The 16,650-nt window shown below is 32.7% G+C and overlaps 1 protein-coding gene across 1 annotated transcript; it reads left to right on the forward strand.

The window, feature by feature from the left end:
* Nucleotides 1–6,113: 6,113 nt before the first annotated feature.
* On the forward strand, nt 6,114–10,989 carry LOC150105548 (uncharacterized). Its single transcript, XM_090394886.1, has 5 exons — nt 6,114–6,318; nt 7,705–7,922; nt 8,908–9,073; nt 9,536–9,667; nt 10,589–10,989. The coding sequence occupies exons 1-5, from the start codon at nt 6,237–6,239 to the stop codon at nt 10,804–10,806; spliced, it is 816 nt and encodes a 271-aa protein (XP_090251012.1). The 5' UTR covers nt 6,114–6,236; the 3' UTR covers nt 10,807–10,989.
* Nucleotides 10,990–16,650: the final 5,661 nt, after the last annotated feature.

A 16,650-nucleotide genomic window follows, 5' to 3' on the forward strand; every position in this document is an offset into this window, starting at 1 on the left:
TTTTCATCTTCCCTGTTATCTGTAAAGGACAGTGTAGGGATAAGGTGTTACTGAGCTATTAAAGCTCTGATCATGGCAGAAGGGTAACAGCAATAGCCGAACCTCAGTTAGAACTTCCTTGGCTACAGCATCCATTACTCCAAGGGTATTAATCACCGAATCTCACTGTCCTCTATTTTAAATTGTCCTTATAAGGACTGGCTTAAAGGGGCGAAGAAAGAATGCTTTTCATCTACCCCGTTATCTGTAGAGGACAGTGTAGGGATAAGGTATTATTTAGCAATTAAAGCTCTGATCATGGCAGGAGGGTAATAGCAATAGCCGTTATTTTATAAAAAAATATTCTAAAATATAAAAGGTGTTTTAAGAACATTTATATAAATAAGAAAAATATTTTAAAATTATAATTTTTTTAATAATAACCAAAGTGATTAATTCTTTTTCTTTTTTTTTAAAGAAAATTACTTAAGATTCTATTAAATAACTTTTAAAAATTGACACAAATTTGATATTAGTCATATTCGTGAGTGAGTACTTCACACCTTCCATTTATTTTTTTATTTTTTATTTATTTTATTATTATTATTATTTTTTTTTTGTAAATGCTATCTCTCCTCTGTGATGATTACAATGTATTGCCATTGTTTTATATAGTCCGATGTTTTTATATTTAAAAAAATATTCATTGGAAAAACAGTGCTGCGTTTTAGGGACATTCGTGAGTATAAACTCGACATTAATACTTCGTTTGGTGAGTAATGTACCGACTCCATATTTGATTGCTTCGACATTACATCATGCTTTTAAAGTGGAATTATCATAAATTACTTTTTAATGGTTTATAATTATTCCGTTTTTACTTCCTTTATCGTTAAAATTTTCTTCAAAAAAAAAATTTTTATATATTTTGTAGAAAATTATTTTAAAGAAATGAAATATTGTTGTAAATTTTCTTAGTTAAATAGATTTTCTTAAGACACCTTTTATTTAATATGTTACAATTTTATAAATAATCACGGATAATTGGATATTCTGATGAAACCCAGGGCGGATAATGGATGGCAATGCTGTAGCCAAAGAAGTTCTAACTAAGGCTCGGCTATTGCTGTTACCCTCTTGCCATTATCAGAGCTTTAATAGCTCAATAACACCTTATCCCTACACTGTCCTCTACAGATAACGGGGAAGATGAAAAACATTATTGCTTCGCCCATTTAAGCTAGTCCTTATAAGGAAATAAGAGCAACATTGAATAAATATATGGATATAAGAGCAATATTGAAGAAATATAATAAAAATTATGTTCTGTTCAATGGTCGGTAATATTCTCATATTTTCATATAACTTTTGCTTTTAGCACACGTCATCCATTGTTAAATATAATTCAGATTATATTTTGTTAAGTAAATGTATCTTGTTTTGGGAAACAGATATTTGTAAGGCGCCTTTAATTTATTAGAATGAATTTTAGTTGATCAATTAGGTGGACTACTAATGTAATTAAAATTATATCGGATATTTTATTTGACATGCTCGACATTAAAATCTCAAATATAATCTCCAAAGCAGGATAACGTAGACCAGTGGTGGCGAACCTTTTTATGTGCGCATGCCAAAAATTTACAAATAGTTGCTGACGTGCCGGCGCTTGCCAAAAATTTACCAATCGATTTGCTGACGTGCCGGGCAGTTTTTATTAGCGAAAAAATTAATAGAAAATTAATTTAACTTAATTTATTTATTTATAAATGTATAATATATATATTTATTTATTTATAATATACTAGGGGCTCCTCCCCTGACGCCTACGCCCCCCCCACCGAGTTCCGGACTCATAGGCCGGTTCTCCTTGAATTCTGATGACTCGAATTTTGAAGACTCGATACCCAGGGTAGCCCCTAAGTTTCAAAACGTTTCAAATAACTTGACAAAAAACGTGACACAAAAACGTTACAAAAAAAGGCTTATCATTTTATATTATAGAGTAGATATATTTATTTATTTTTAATATTTTATAAATAATAATATATATATTTATTTATTTATAATATTTTATAAATAATGATTTATAATTTTATAAATCATTATTTATTATTTTATAAATAATATTTTATTTTACTTATAATATTTATTTATATATAAATTTATAATGTTATTCGGTGTAAAATTGATTATTGTATTAATAAATCGATTTTCATTATGGTGGTTTTTGAAAAAAAAAAAAAAAACAGTAGTGAGAAAAATATTTGTGCATTGTAACTCACCATCGAAGTTAGCTGAGCAAGGGAAGCAGCAGAAGGATGTCAACTGTCGGCGAAACGCTTACCATATTTACTCGAAAATAACTCGCCCTCGCGTATAACTGGCACCCCTGATTTTACTTTACGAAAAAATACATTTAAAAGTATTTGCATATACCTCGCACACGAAAAATGTTTAAACATGTTCACGTTGAGGCGATAGTAACTCGCTCCCTGCGGTTAACAACACGCCCACCCAACGGCCATTATACTGCAGATGCAAGAAAAACCAACTAGTTTTATTGTATCCCTGATTAAGTTACTGAGACTTTTGCAGTCTGTGTAATATATTTCTCAACAAATAGTGCAATTAGAGACAGCTGGAATAAAAACGGCGCTAACTAATGAATCACATATCCCCGCTCACAGAAACTAAGCTGTATGGACTCGAGCAAAACCATATGTTGCACTGGAAACACAGTATCTAACTAAAAACCCTTGTGACATGTAACAATGAAACAAAGCCTAACTTGAAATAAAATTCTACCACGAATTGCAATATGTCATATAATGCATGTGTGAGTTCCCGTGCCAGCTCAAACGCAAACAAGCAGCAATCAAATTCAACCAAAGGTTGAAACTTTGTGTGAATTGAGCCCACCGATAAAGAGAAGTTCTGTTCAGAACGATAAACGACACCCTATCGTGAATGTTTTAAAACCAAGAAATATATAGTGAATGTTGTTATGACAATTTCACATGTTATGGAATTCGGTTGAAGAGAATTTGCATTTCAACTTAACAATTGTAGGTTGAATTTGTCTTTGGGACCTTTTGTTAATACCGCACCAATCATATGCACATCTTCATATCTCCTCTCTCGTGTAAAACAAAATTTAACTTGTACGTATTGCAACAATTAAAAAAAAGGTTAAATAATTTATACGTGTATAAAAGGATATTACCTGTAAATCGTTGACGTGCCAGCAAAATTCTCTAACGTGCCACCTCTGGCACGCGTGCCATAGGTTCGCCATCTATGACGTAGACTAAGAAGTAGATGAACAGAAAAGCTCTATCACTGTGATTTAGAGTCACAAAAAAGTCTTTTCATTTGTTTTAAAAGCGTGAGAAGACTTGATGCGTTTTTCTCAGGATCCTATTTATGTCGATTTGAACAATGAGCACTAGCAGAAGTGGATAAGTTAGGACACCTAGTATTTTTCGTATTTTATTCTTCACATTATTTTGATCAATAATATATCTTTTGGTTTATTTTATTTGTATTGGACTTATATATTTTATATATTGGTTATATGATGAAGCTGAAAAGGTAGTCTATAGAATGACTGTTGAACTCTGCTACAGACTACATTCGAAATGACCAAACAATGCAAGAATTACGTGTGGCTGAAATTTGTATCCTGTAGACAAATTTCAAGGCTATCACAAGAGCTCTATGGATGTTCATTTCTTAAATTTTCCAACAAAAGTTTTAAAATTATGTTAAAACATTTTGCAGCTTCTGGTTCTTATAATAAACGTTTTACACGACATTTACTTATTATTATTATTATTATTATTATTATTATTATTATTATTATTAAATTAATAAGAAATTCTGAGATTACATCAGATACCCACTCTACTCTACAACCTACCAAGAAAATTTAAAACACAAATAACTACAGAACATTAAAAGATGAACTCTGAAAAATATACCAACAAAGTTAATTGACCATTCACATTAATATACACATCACAAATCACCAACATCCAATGCCTACATCCCACCCATAAACAGTAACAACAACATAAATAGTGAAGGCTAATCCCACTCTTTTCATAAAAGCTAACCCAAGCTTCGGGATTAATTCGCCTCATTCATCTACACTAATCCTCATAATCAAAGACTGGAAATTACGTATATATATATATATATAATTTATATATTATTTTATATATTATTTATATATTATTTATGTTTTTTTTTTATATTATTTATAAAGTATATGTGAATTTGTATCCAAAATTAAAAAATATTGAAAAGAAATAATGTGCCTTAAACTGCGTACGGAATATTGTACAGAGCATCAAGTGTAATATGCATTAATTATAAATGTATAAATACTCTGTAGGATGAAAATAGAAAAATTGTTATTTTATACATAATATGTCTATCCATCCCAATGGCTTTAACAGGCCCACAACCTTCCAAGCATGCTTGGATTTCGTAACCGAAATACGAGGATACAATGGTCACTCCTATGCCTCAAGGTATTCTTGGCTGTATCCCTGTGTGTTCACGGGGCCGGTTTGCCTGCTTGCGGGATGAAAAACACCAGATAAACTGGCGGAAAAAACCCTACTGCCCGCGCCCAAGACCGGCTAACTTGGCTATGGCTAAGGAAGATCCTTCAGCTCCTCACGTCACATATTATGTACACATGCAAAAAATATCTGCAATAATCATGAATGTTAATATTATAATAATATACGTTGTAAACAATTATTAAAAAATATTATGTGCGTGCACGTATCTGTTATGAACAACTGTATTCGTGTAATGTATATATATATATATATATATATATGTGTGTGTGTGTGTGTGTGTGTGTGTGTGTGTGTGTGTGTGTAAGTAAATTATTATTATTACTATTAGTATATGTATGTATGTAATTTATATGAGACATTGTCATATTATTATTATTATCCATTATTCAAAAATTCCATGTAATCTTCATTGTTAATATTAGAAGAACACGTGTTGTAAATATAGATGCAAAAAAGTATTATTATCAAAATTTTAATTGAAATGCCATGTAGGAAATGAATCACATATGCAGCACTCAGTGCTGAATTTTGTGAAAATTACAAGTTGGAATGTCACTAAAGATTATTATTGTAATTGTGTGTGTGTGTGTGTGTGTGTGTGTGTGTGTGTGTGTGTGTGTGTGTGTGTGTGTGTGTGTGTGTGTGTGTGTGTGTGTGTGTGTGTGTGTGTGTGTGTGTGTGTGTGTGTGTGTGTGTGTGTGTGTGTGTGTGTGTGTGTGTTTTCGGGTGCGATCATCATCATTCATTCCTAAATTATTAAAGCATGAGAATATTCGCTATAAGTTGATATCAATCGATCGCTGGAACAAGCAGCATTTACTCTTACATCTGAAAGAGGAAACTCCAGAGTTAATTCTTATTGACAATGCTTTTTCCTGTTGGTTAAGTCTGTTATTCTATCTGGTTTGCCTGTTTTGGGGGACGAAAAATCCGAGTTTCCGGATGAAAATCCTCGGCATCATCATATCAGGCAAGCTAACTCACTGCAGATGAAAAAAACAAACTTGAATAAATAAAAATATCCATAATAGGATTTGAACTCACGATTTATTGGTTTGAGAGTAGGGATGCAAAAACTTGGTCACTTTGTCTGTTGGACAAGAAATGGATCTTTGCTAATTTTAAAACATTATTTTGATTACATTTGCTATAAATTCAAGTAATTTCTTTGATTTGCAGTCTGCAACGACAGAGAGTCCTTTTTTTGGATCATTGTGTCCAGAGCCATTGATAATAATAAAAATAATAATTTTGCTAATTCGTGTCCTTGATGTCCTTGGCCATATGGTGGGTTGATAAGGCGGACTGGGTTTGGCTATGTTCATCAGTTAGAGCGATCTCCTATAGCAACTAAGATATTAATTCGTAATGTTTAAGTATTAACAATAACCCATCGCTGTTTTGAAACTAACGGAAAGAATTTATCACACAATAATAACGATTGTCAAAACAGCTAACAATGTCTTGTAAAAAAAGACTTTAATTTCTTATCTGTTTACCACCACCTCTGTTCGTTGATTAGAATCGAGTATTTCAGGTTAAAGTCCGGATGACTGTCATTGAATTCGCACCTGTACAAGTCAAACGCAGTTTGCAATTGCTTTACGTTGTACACTAAAAGAGAATTTTTTTGTAAAAAAAAAAAAAATCAACAATTGGAGTATGACTTTGTGCATCCGTTCAGCCATCTCAATCTGTTTTGTATTTATAACCATATATAGTACATGTGTAGCATATCGAACAAGTAAGTACTTCGATTTTGGCATTTTAGTTGTCAGTTTATCTTAGCAAAGAGACAGAACGAAAGAGTGAAAGTCTGTATTTAAATAAGTATAGGGATAGAGGTTTCATTATCCTTAAGAATTTGTCACATTTTCCAGTCGTAATTCTTTGTATTGTATTTATACGGTATTACTGAAATTGTTAATAATAATCAACGAAACTTAAGTACGTTTCTGTTATTAACTCCCATTTTCTGCGTCATCATAAATTATAAATGAATTTCAATAACATGTTCTACCCCTGCATTGAATCATCATATCTTTGCGGTATGATAATTTTTTTTCATTTGTAACATTTCAAGATTATGCACGTAACTAAGATCATAAGACGAGTATATTATATCTATCATCCCCCCCCCCTCCCGTAATTTTCGTGCGAAAGTAATGAATAGCTACTGAATATTCCGCTCATCCTCGATGATATTTGAATCTGTATTTTTCCCCATTCAAAAGAGATGTCTCGTCATTCTTCCAAATGCTCTACGAAGCCATGATTTTATTCTGCATTTTCTACTTCATTACGCTTACCGAAACAAGGTAGCACTATTGTAATAGAGCAGTGTAATCATTTTACTTACATGACTATTTTATTATAGATTCCATAATATAGAATATATGGCGTTCAGTTTAGTTTGGACTTCGGTTCAGAATATTATATTTTGATAATTTGTTATCTCGATAATTTCATTAGCAAGATAACACATTGGTGCTACATTTTAATCATAATAATGCAACAAAATCGAAAGCATTCGTGAGGAACGGGCGCAAAACTGTCCTTCCATTTAGAACTATTTCTTAAAGCGCAGTTTCCTTTTTTGTTTATGATGGTTTCCAAAAGCTTAAGAATAGTATTAAAGCGCTGTAATTTATTAAAGATTCTGTAAAAATTTATGAACTGCTAGAAATCGACGCTAACAATTCTAGAATACGAATCTGAAATGCAATTGTTCTAATTACGAATCCATTATTGAATAATGTTTTCATAATTATGTTTTGAAATGAGAATTATTATTAGGGTTGACAGTATCCGAATTGCTTTATGTAAAGCTTATATCAATGGGAATGGTATAACACTAACGAATATTTATATGAAACGCACATCAGAAAGGTTACGCTATAAGAATGATGATTGAAAGAAACTGGTTGTGCTAAGGCCATCTTTTGATCTGCTTCTTTTAGTCTTATGCTCATTCGCAAAAATTATATTTGGTGTTTTTTAGTTTAGTGTTTCATGGTTAGAACTTACAAAATTAATTACTGGTTTCTGAAGAAATTTCAAACTATTATTCACAAAATAATTACATTTTCCACTACTTATTATTTATTTATATTTTCTTTATGTACTGCAGTTTACTTAGAAGACAGATGTACACCCAATGTCTCTCACAGAATCACAGTTAATGTATCATCTAATGGATGGGAATCAACAGGAATCATTAGACCAAGGAAGGACAACCGTTACTCTGGTGGAATGAACTGTAGCGTTGACCTTCGACCTCCAGTGGGCTACGGGATTGTAATTGCTATACGAAAAATTGAATTCGGCAAATGCGAAGATAGTTTATTGGTAAAAAGTTTTAAACTAATAATGTATCTTTGTCGATATGTAATAAAATAGTTTCGTTTGTTTGTTGTCGACTAAGTTAGATGCAATATCATACTTTCATTAGATATGTGAAGAGCCAAAGGCTTCAATTTTCATACTTTCATGTTTCCATATGAACGATAGTTTGCCTTGCATCCACTAATTAGTGCAGTTTTTCGCCCGCGGCCGAAATATATCTTCAACTTTTTTTTCACTCTCCTGCCACGGAATCAGCAATTTGTCTCCCGATAAAAAAAATTATGGCATACATACGGTAAATTTTTCGACCAACAAGAAAAAAATTTCTTTGCCTTGTTTTGAAAATCAAAATGATTGTCCATCTGTGATATTTAACTACAATCATGTGTTATATATAAATGTCAAATTCTAACTGTTAATGAAAAGTAAATGTTGATATATGTTAGTCACGAGATAGGGTAATGGGGGCTATACTTTAAGGATCACATCGAGTTAGTTGCAAGAAACAGCAGGCTGAGGTCTTCACGATTTTTGGAAACTTCTATATAAAACTCACAGGTGACTTTGTATAGCAGATTCGATGTGTATTTTTATCACATGTCTTTTGATGGGAAGTACGTCTTAGTTTTGTCATTATCTAGCTCTGATACAAGGATTGTTACTCCAAATCCTGTGGCATAATCATAAAACGAAATATTTAGTATTTGCCTTACTTGTCAATAACGAAATACATAATAGCATAATGATACTCTATATTTTTAGATCCATCTATAAATAAATAAATAAAAACTAGTCTTCACTGTTATCAAGATTCCAGCAGTCTGTTACCGTGGCAACAAGGTTTTTTCAGTAAAGGGTTTTATTAGTAGCTCTCTAAATAAAGCAGAATGATATTCTCACAACCAAGATTTTCTCTCTTCTCATATATATATATATATATATATATATACACACACACTTTTGATTCGACCACTAATTCTTATTACAGATAGTTAGGAAAGACGGTCGTATTCGTCTCTGCAAGATTGAAAATCACATCGACGAGTTGAAATCGTTCATCATCGACGGTCCTGTGACTCTGATCTACAACACGGAACCATCTCCTCCTCATCTAAATAACGATGGATTTCAAATTACCTACACTGCATATTCAAGTAAGTTTATTCTTGACTCTTCAGTTAATTTCAGAAACTTAATTGGCCTCTTTGAACCTACTTTAGTGTAAAGATATTAAAGTAACCTTGGAACCAATATAAGCAAAAATACATTTTAAAGAAGTATTTATTGAAATTTCTCTTTGCAATGTATTTTGTTTTATTTTATATAATTTTTATCCTGTCTCTTCACGATTCAGTATTGTTAATATTTAAGTTATAGGAAGACTTTTTCGATCCTAATAAAAAAATCACTAAAAAATATGCTATTATAGTGCGGAAAAACATACCTGTGATATCGCTAAGAAACATAAGAATCATGGAAAGATAATTTATATAAAGATTATTAAGTTGACATAAAGATAACACATTTTGTACTTAATTTTCATGCTTTTAATTTTCGTTCTCATTTGCTGGCTTTTATAGTTTATAAATCCTTTTTCCTTGTTTGTTCTTTTCCAGAAACTGATTGCAGTAAAAAAGAAAGATTCAAGTGTTGGAATCAACAGTGCATTTGGAAAAAACTAAAATGTGATTCTCATAACAATTGTGGAGATCTCACTGACGAATCCTTTAGCCCTGGTGGTGGATGTCGTAAGTAGCCTCTCATACGCAAAATAATTACAGTGTCGTCTTATTAATATTATTCAATTTTTTCTCCAGCGTATTTAAGTCTATTGAGGACAACATAAACTCATATTTTATACCCAGTGTAACTAGCTGGTTTTAATATGAATCCACGATATTCACATTCATTGGAGAATATTTCAGTTAATTTCAAAAGTAATTAATATCATTATTGGTATTTACAGGAATTTGACTTCTTAACAGATCACTAGAGCGATTTGAAAAGAAATTTCTGTCATATGACATGGAATAAGGCAGTATTCAGTATTCTGTCTGTTGTCCCACACTGCAAATTTTCAGCGAAGTTGTTCGTTTAAATTTATCATTTTTTTAATCACTTTAAAATAATTTTATTAAACATTAAATAATATATAGATTAATGATTGCTATAAATATTAGAAAATTTATTTAATACTCAAAGTGACAAATGCTGGGGGATTTTACAGAAAATATATTTTAGTCAACATACTCGACCAAACATATTTGGCGTGTAAAAAACACATCACTTCGTATGATTTGTTCTTAGTTCTGATTGGATAATTTTAATACGCATGCGTCATTTTATGTTGATTTGTTTTAAAACAATGTTGTATATATTATAACAATAAAAAAGGAGTACTGTTCTTGTTCGGCGCAGAGCAGAAATTTACTTATTGTAAATTTCTGCTTTTGTTGTTGTTGTTGTTGTTGTTGTTGTTGTCATAAACTAAAGCAACTCATTTACTATTACTGGATTTAATAACAAAATTGGTTTAAGGTCAACATTTTATCTTTCGTTAATTTACATTTCGATATGTATTTCATTTGACATTAACTATTTCTATTACAAGTACTAAAATTAACAATATTGAATGATACATTATTAAAGCATTCCTGTTTTTCTTTCAGACTTTACAGGAATGTCAGGAATAAAAATAGTTGGAGTGGCCATTGGTGTAATAGGTGGCATCGCAATCATCGTTGGATTAGTAATTTTTGGGAAACATCAAAAACGAGGAAGAATTATACGAACAAGACCTTTTTCAAATCCTCCAGATTCACATCATTGGGAACATACCGAACTCCCCCCCAGTTATGAAGAACCACCCCCTGCATATTCAAAATGAACTAATGAAACATTGAATACTGGATTCTTGTAGTGTCAGAGGCCTTGTGGTTGGAGTTTCAAGCATTCTAAACCAGAATCCTTGTCGTGTATGTCGCCTGTGGAATTTTGAATACGCTATTGAATTACTGATTGTATAATTATTTGTGAAAACGAATAAAGATTATCATTTTTATAATTTAAATGAGTTTAATGTGCTTGTTTTGAATTTGCATATCATTTTCATCAATAAAAATATTACGTTTTTTCAGCAGCCACATCACTTGTGGCTGCTGAAAAAAACATTTTTTTCAAATCAATCCCATCCACATACGCTTGGAACTTATAGTGCCCATTTACTTCCGATAGATTCAGCTAACATGTAATTTGAAACCCGCTCTAAATATTAAACTAAGAGTTTTTCAAGCATTTCAAACCTCCAAATAAATAAGGTGGTAGTGGTAATGTCACTGCATGAAGAAAAAATACATCTAAAGACTTTCAATACATACATGTCGCATCGGGATTCGAACCTGTAGCTTGTTGGTTTAGAATATCCATCAGAAGGTGCGATAATCCTTCACGCTGACGAGAACACTTAACCAGATTACCTCGCATACGTAGCTACGTTCAGTTACCTATTGCCAGGAACGCAGTTGCTTGCGTTTGCTCGGTAACTGGAATCTAAATTATATTACCTACAGGTTACATTTATTTTTGTTACTTGTTTTATGATATAATTATAGTTTTAGAAGCCAGTGTAAATAAAAGATCCTTTCATATTTCTTCACTCTGGAGAACAATGCCACTATTATTATTTTTTTTTTTTGCTAATTATCTTAGTCGCCAATACATTTTATTCTCCCAGAACTTGATTCAAGATAATTATTTTTAATTTTATAAATTCGTAAAAATCCGAATCTTAAAATAAATACGGCCTCCATCTGTTACAAATTATTTTCTTTATTTTTTATTCATAATCTTAGTTAGAAAATTAGTTCACCGATTGCGTGAGGTTCGCTCTTTTACGATATTACCTTATAGATAATCATACGTAAATCTTGAATCATATCACATAATGTATAATATTTATAACATAATCTGTAGTTCTTTGCACTTCAACTTTCTTGGTTTTCTGGAATCGCTCATTACATATTGAAATGAACGGCTATTATGAAGTAAACTGTTATGTACATATTTTCTGCTAATTTTGATATTATGCGGTAATTTTGAAGTAGCGACACTTTCCCTACAGTTTATCATTCGAAACATGTATAGCTGCATGCGCCAAAATGAAATTAATTTCCAAAATTTTCATAATAGAATTAAAATTTTATTTCGTCTTTGATGCTTCACCTCCCCCCCCCATCATCTCCCAAAAGAAATATCAGAATAAAATGTAAAAAAAAAAATTTTTTAAAAGAAATATTTTTTAAAAACTTTTTCTTATATGAAATTTTTTTTCACATATATCGGCGATTAATTTTCGTGCGATGAATTTTCCCCACGATTAAATTTCCAGCGATGAATAGGCTCCGCGATGAATTCTCGGCGATGAACTATCCGGACACGGTATACAGCGTTTCTAAGAATTTCTTGAAACCCCTCTGTTGTTCATAAAACTTCCAAATATCACTTTGACTAATATTATTTTTTATAACGTGGACTTCTGATTCTTTTTCGAAAGATTCTTTTTTTCTTTTATAGACTAAGTCATGAAATGTTCGTTAGTCTTTCGTCAATAACTGAGTATCATCCACTCTCTTCATAAAGACATTTGAATTACTATTAATGGGAGGTTACATGAATGCGACGTTCCTGAAAAACCTAGTTTTTTTTTTTTTTAATCTAAGATTACAGTTTTAATTATAGTACGTATCCTTAAAGACAAAAAAAATTAGAAGTTTTCTAGTATACGACTGCTATGCTCTTCTTACACGAGTCATGGAAAATATTGTCATCGAATACTAACTTCGGGAATTCAAGATCTGTGGAAGCAAGGTGTGCAGTCAGGGGTACGAACTTCATGTAAAACTGAGCTAAGTTATTAGCCGAAATATAAGAACATTCAGAAATAACACTCATTTTCTTTTTACGCACCCTCTGTATAGCAATTAAGAGATTAGGAAAGAAAATGGCTTTTAAACAGCCTTACTGATGGTTCGGAATGTGTCTCTGAAGTTTTTCTTTTCATCGGAACAAAATTCCGTTCTTACTTGATATCTGATTTTCATCCTTAATTATTCAGTCTACCAACATATTAACCAAGAACAAACTTCGGAAAAATTATATGGCTATCTGGATATTATCAAAAGAAAGATGGCGAACGAAGATATTTTTTAGAGAAAAAATGCCTTTTAGTACCATTGAAGAGAATTAAAGCACTAGATTGTCGACACTTCATTGAAGAATTCGTATAAGGATCAGTTTATAGCGCCAGGTGTAAGAGATCTTCACGCTTACGATGTTTGAGCAATACAAATATTGTCAAACGTAAGAAGAATGAAACGAACTATGAATAGTTCGTTTGAGGTCAATAGGGTTTGACTGCACCATAAACATTCTTCTCTCCATGCTCCCATGGGAGCATGGAGAGAAGAATTTTCTTTGTTTGACCCTTTTCAAATCAAGTTCAGATTTGTTTAATGTTTTTTCAGCTATTACAGAATTGGGAATATGCGTATTTTATTATTACTTCTTCGGATCTTAGCAAATTCACACTTCTGGTTTTGTTTCGAATATTCACTTCAATTTGAGATTCGGGTGAACTTCCTGTTTATATTTTAAATTCCTTCAATTAAAAAAATGTAATTTATTTATGTAAATTTAAAAAAATATGAACATTATAAAAATATTTTAAAATTTAAGCAATTATAAAAACATTTAAATACACCTTTTAAAAATTAACGTATAGTTAATTAAAAAGGATCTGGCAAACAAAATGCAGTACTTTTACAAAATACTTGGGTGTAATTCTAGACAAAAAAAGCTATCTTTCAACCAACACATCAAGTATACGTGCGCAAAGGCATCTAAAGCCATAGCTCAGATTTATCCACTAATAAATAGAAATAGCAAGCTCAGCAACAGAAGTAAATTGCTGCTATACCAGATGACGATTCGTCCTATAATCACCTATGCCTCTCCGGTCTGGAGCCACACCTCTGATACTAACATTATCAAAATACAACGAGTACAGAACAAGTGCTTCAAGAATGATTCTGAACGCCCCGTGGTATGTTAGAAACAATCAACTTCATAGAGATACAAATATTTCCTATATTTTCTCTTTCCTACAATCCTTAGCATCTAAGTTTTTCCTAAAGACGTCCATACACCCCAACGATTTGGTTCAGCAAGCTGCAGCATACGAGGCAACGGACATATTCAAACATAGAAGACCGAAAGCTATTTTAACCTCCTATAGCGATGCATAATTTCAATGCCCAATCAGGGCAAGCAAACTGCTCGTAAATTTTATCCTCACTGTAACTACAAGAGATAGCGGGGAATATGAAAAGCATCTTGCTTCACCCCTAAAGACATAATTGTCAATACAGTACTTTTATTATCCCTGTGTGGTGGCCGGGATAAGAATAACGCTACTGTAGACCATGTCGTAAGAAGCGACTAAAATGGGACGCTAAGTTTCGAGAGTTTCGCTCTGTTAGGTTTCTTCCGGAATTGTTCTCCCGGTAAGGGGGGGCTTAGCTTTCTGGGGGGTTTGCCCTGAGAGAGTATTTTGAGTCTCTGGGAGCCCTTCCCAGTTCTCCGACGTGGCCCGTTAAGGGGCCTTGTCGGTGGATGCTTTCCCCTGGAATTTGAGTTGTTCTGTTCAGTTTGGTGGGGGGGACCGGGGGCCTCACTGAGTGGGAACAACGTTGAGGTGGACGATCTTTCGGGCACTCGTGAGGAGTGGTCCGGGGATCGTCTTAATCTTAATTTTTAGAAAGGGCTTCACCAGTCTCACAGTAGTCCATGCATATCGTACGAGGCGACAACAATGGGTAGCCACGGAGGGTAATGAATGGCAATGCTGTAGCCAATGAAGTTTTAACTGAGGCTCAGCTATTGCTGTTACCCTCCTGCCATGATCAGAGCTTATAGAACTATATTACCCTATCCATACATTTTCTTCTACAAATAACGGGGAATATGAAAAGCATTCTTGTTTCACCCATCTAGCCAAAAAAAAAAAAAAAACTTATTACTACACTCCTTATTCTTCGAGGTGTAGAAATAAAACTGGTGTTGCAAAAAAATAGCCATTTCCACTGGGCCATACTAGCACGTGTAATGTGCTGTACTGTGATATGATATATTCTTTTCAAACCCTTTCATTTTTTTTTTTTTTGAATAATGTTTCGTATTAGAGTCAACAGTTCGCCTCTGAAACCCGCTGAACTTTTCTTTTTTAAAACATTCATACACACTCTTCTTTTCGATGTGATATTCCAAGATATCCTGCTCAAACTAATCCTATTCCAAACGCCATTGTATTCTTTATGTCTTCGAATCAGCACGATGACATCCCTATCACCAATAACACAGCACAAGAAACAAGAAAGTCTTGCGTGCTGTGTTCATCGGAATAGTTAAACATGCATGCCTCAAACAAGAAAACATGGTCGAGGAAAGTCTCGGATTAATGATAATGTCGCTCTTTTTTATTAACTTGACAGAATAGAAAATTGATAAAAGGTATACTCTTTTCCACACCACCTGTGAGGTAGAGTATTCGGCGCGCTTTTTTTAACGTGGTATCCCCAGTAGGCCTAATCCACGAATTAATAAATTTAAACATTTATCAGTTTAATTGGTGAAAAAAAGGTTGAATATCATTTTTCATATCAAGAAAAAATTACATTATTAATATAAAGACTGATTAGCAGAAAAGCTCGGTAAACCTGTTTCTGTATGTGGTTTTACCAACTTTTTCAAAATCTTCACCACCGCTCAAAGAGCCTGATATTCCATTTATTAGATACATCAATATTTGTACCAATGTTGTGCAATTGTTGTTGTGGTCAGGCTGACCACAACAACAATTGACCTCCCCCCCATGTTATTCCATTCGGTTCTACTTTGGGTTGTTCTCGACCAGGTTGGTCCTGGTGATAGAGAAAGCTCATCTCTCCATCTAGCTTCTGTTTACCTCTATTTCTCCTTCCCTCTCCAGGTATCCAGTAAGTCGTGAGTTTATCCCATGTATCATCTTATATTCTCATGAAGTGCCTGCCCATTTAAATTTTAGGATTTTTACTGTTCTTATGACGTCAGGGACTTTTGTTTTTTGTCTTATTTCTAGGACTCTTATTTTTTCTAACCTTTTGATGTTTAACATATTTTTTTGCATTGCTCTTTGACATGTTCTTAGCTTGTCGTTTGTTTAGTTGCTATGATGTTTGTGATCCATAGGTTGGAATGGGTAGTAAGATCATATTATGAAGTTTGCATTTTAGGCTAATTGGTAATACTTCCCTTCGTACACTCTTTTAAACTCCATAATTTCAATAATTTGATTGATAGTATGTAGATGATCAATAGTTGAAAAACCTTTTCTAAATCCTGCTTGTTCATAGGATTGGTTCTGATATAGCTGGCTTGTAATTCTCTTTTGGATAATCCTAATAAATATTGGATACCGGTAATTATGTGAAATGAGACTTATGGGTCTCTAATTGCTTATGTTTGATCTATCACTCTTCTTACGAAGTAGTATTATTTCTGAATTTAACCACTGCCTTGGTATTGTTTCTGTTTGTAGGATGCCATTGTATAGTTCTGGTAGTAGTTCTACGAGTCCTATTTTGAAGAATTCTGCTGGAATTTGATCACCGCCCTGTGCTTTGCCATTTTTCATTTG

The sequence above is a fragment of the Typopeltis vanoorti genome, chromosome 6 (genome assembly GCF_054136105.1).
Source record: "Typopeltis vanoorti isolate ZY-2024b chromosome 6, IOZ_Tvanoo_1.0, whole genome shotgun sequence".
Lineage (NCBI taxonomy): Eukaryota > Metazoa > Arthropoda > Arachnida > Uropygi > Thelyphonidae > Typopeltis > Typopeltis vanoorti.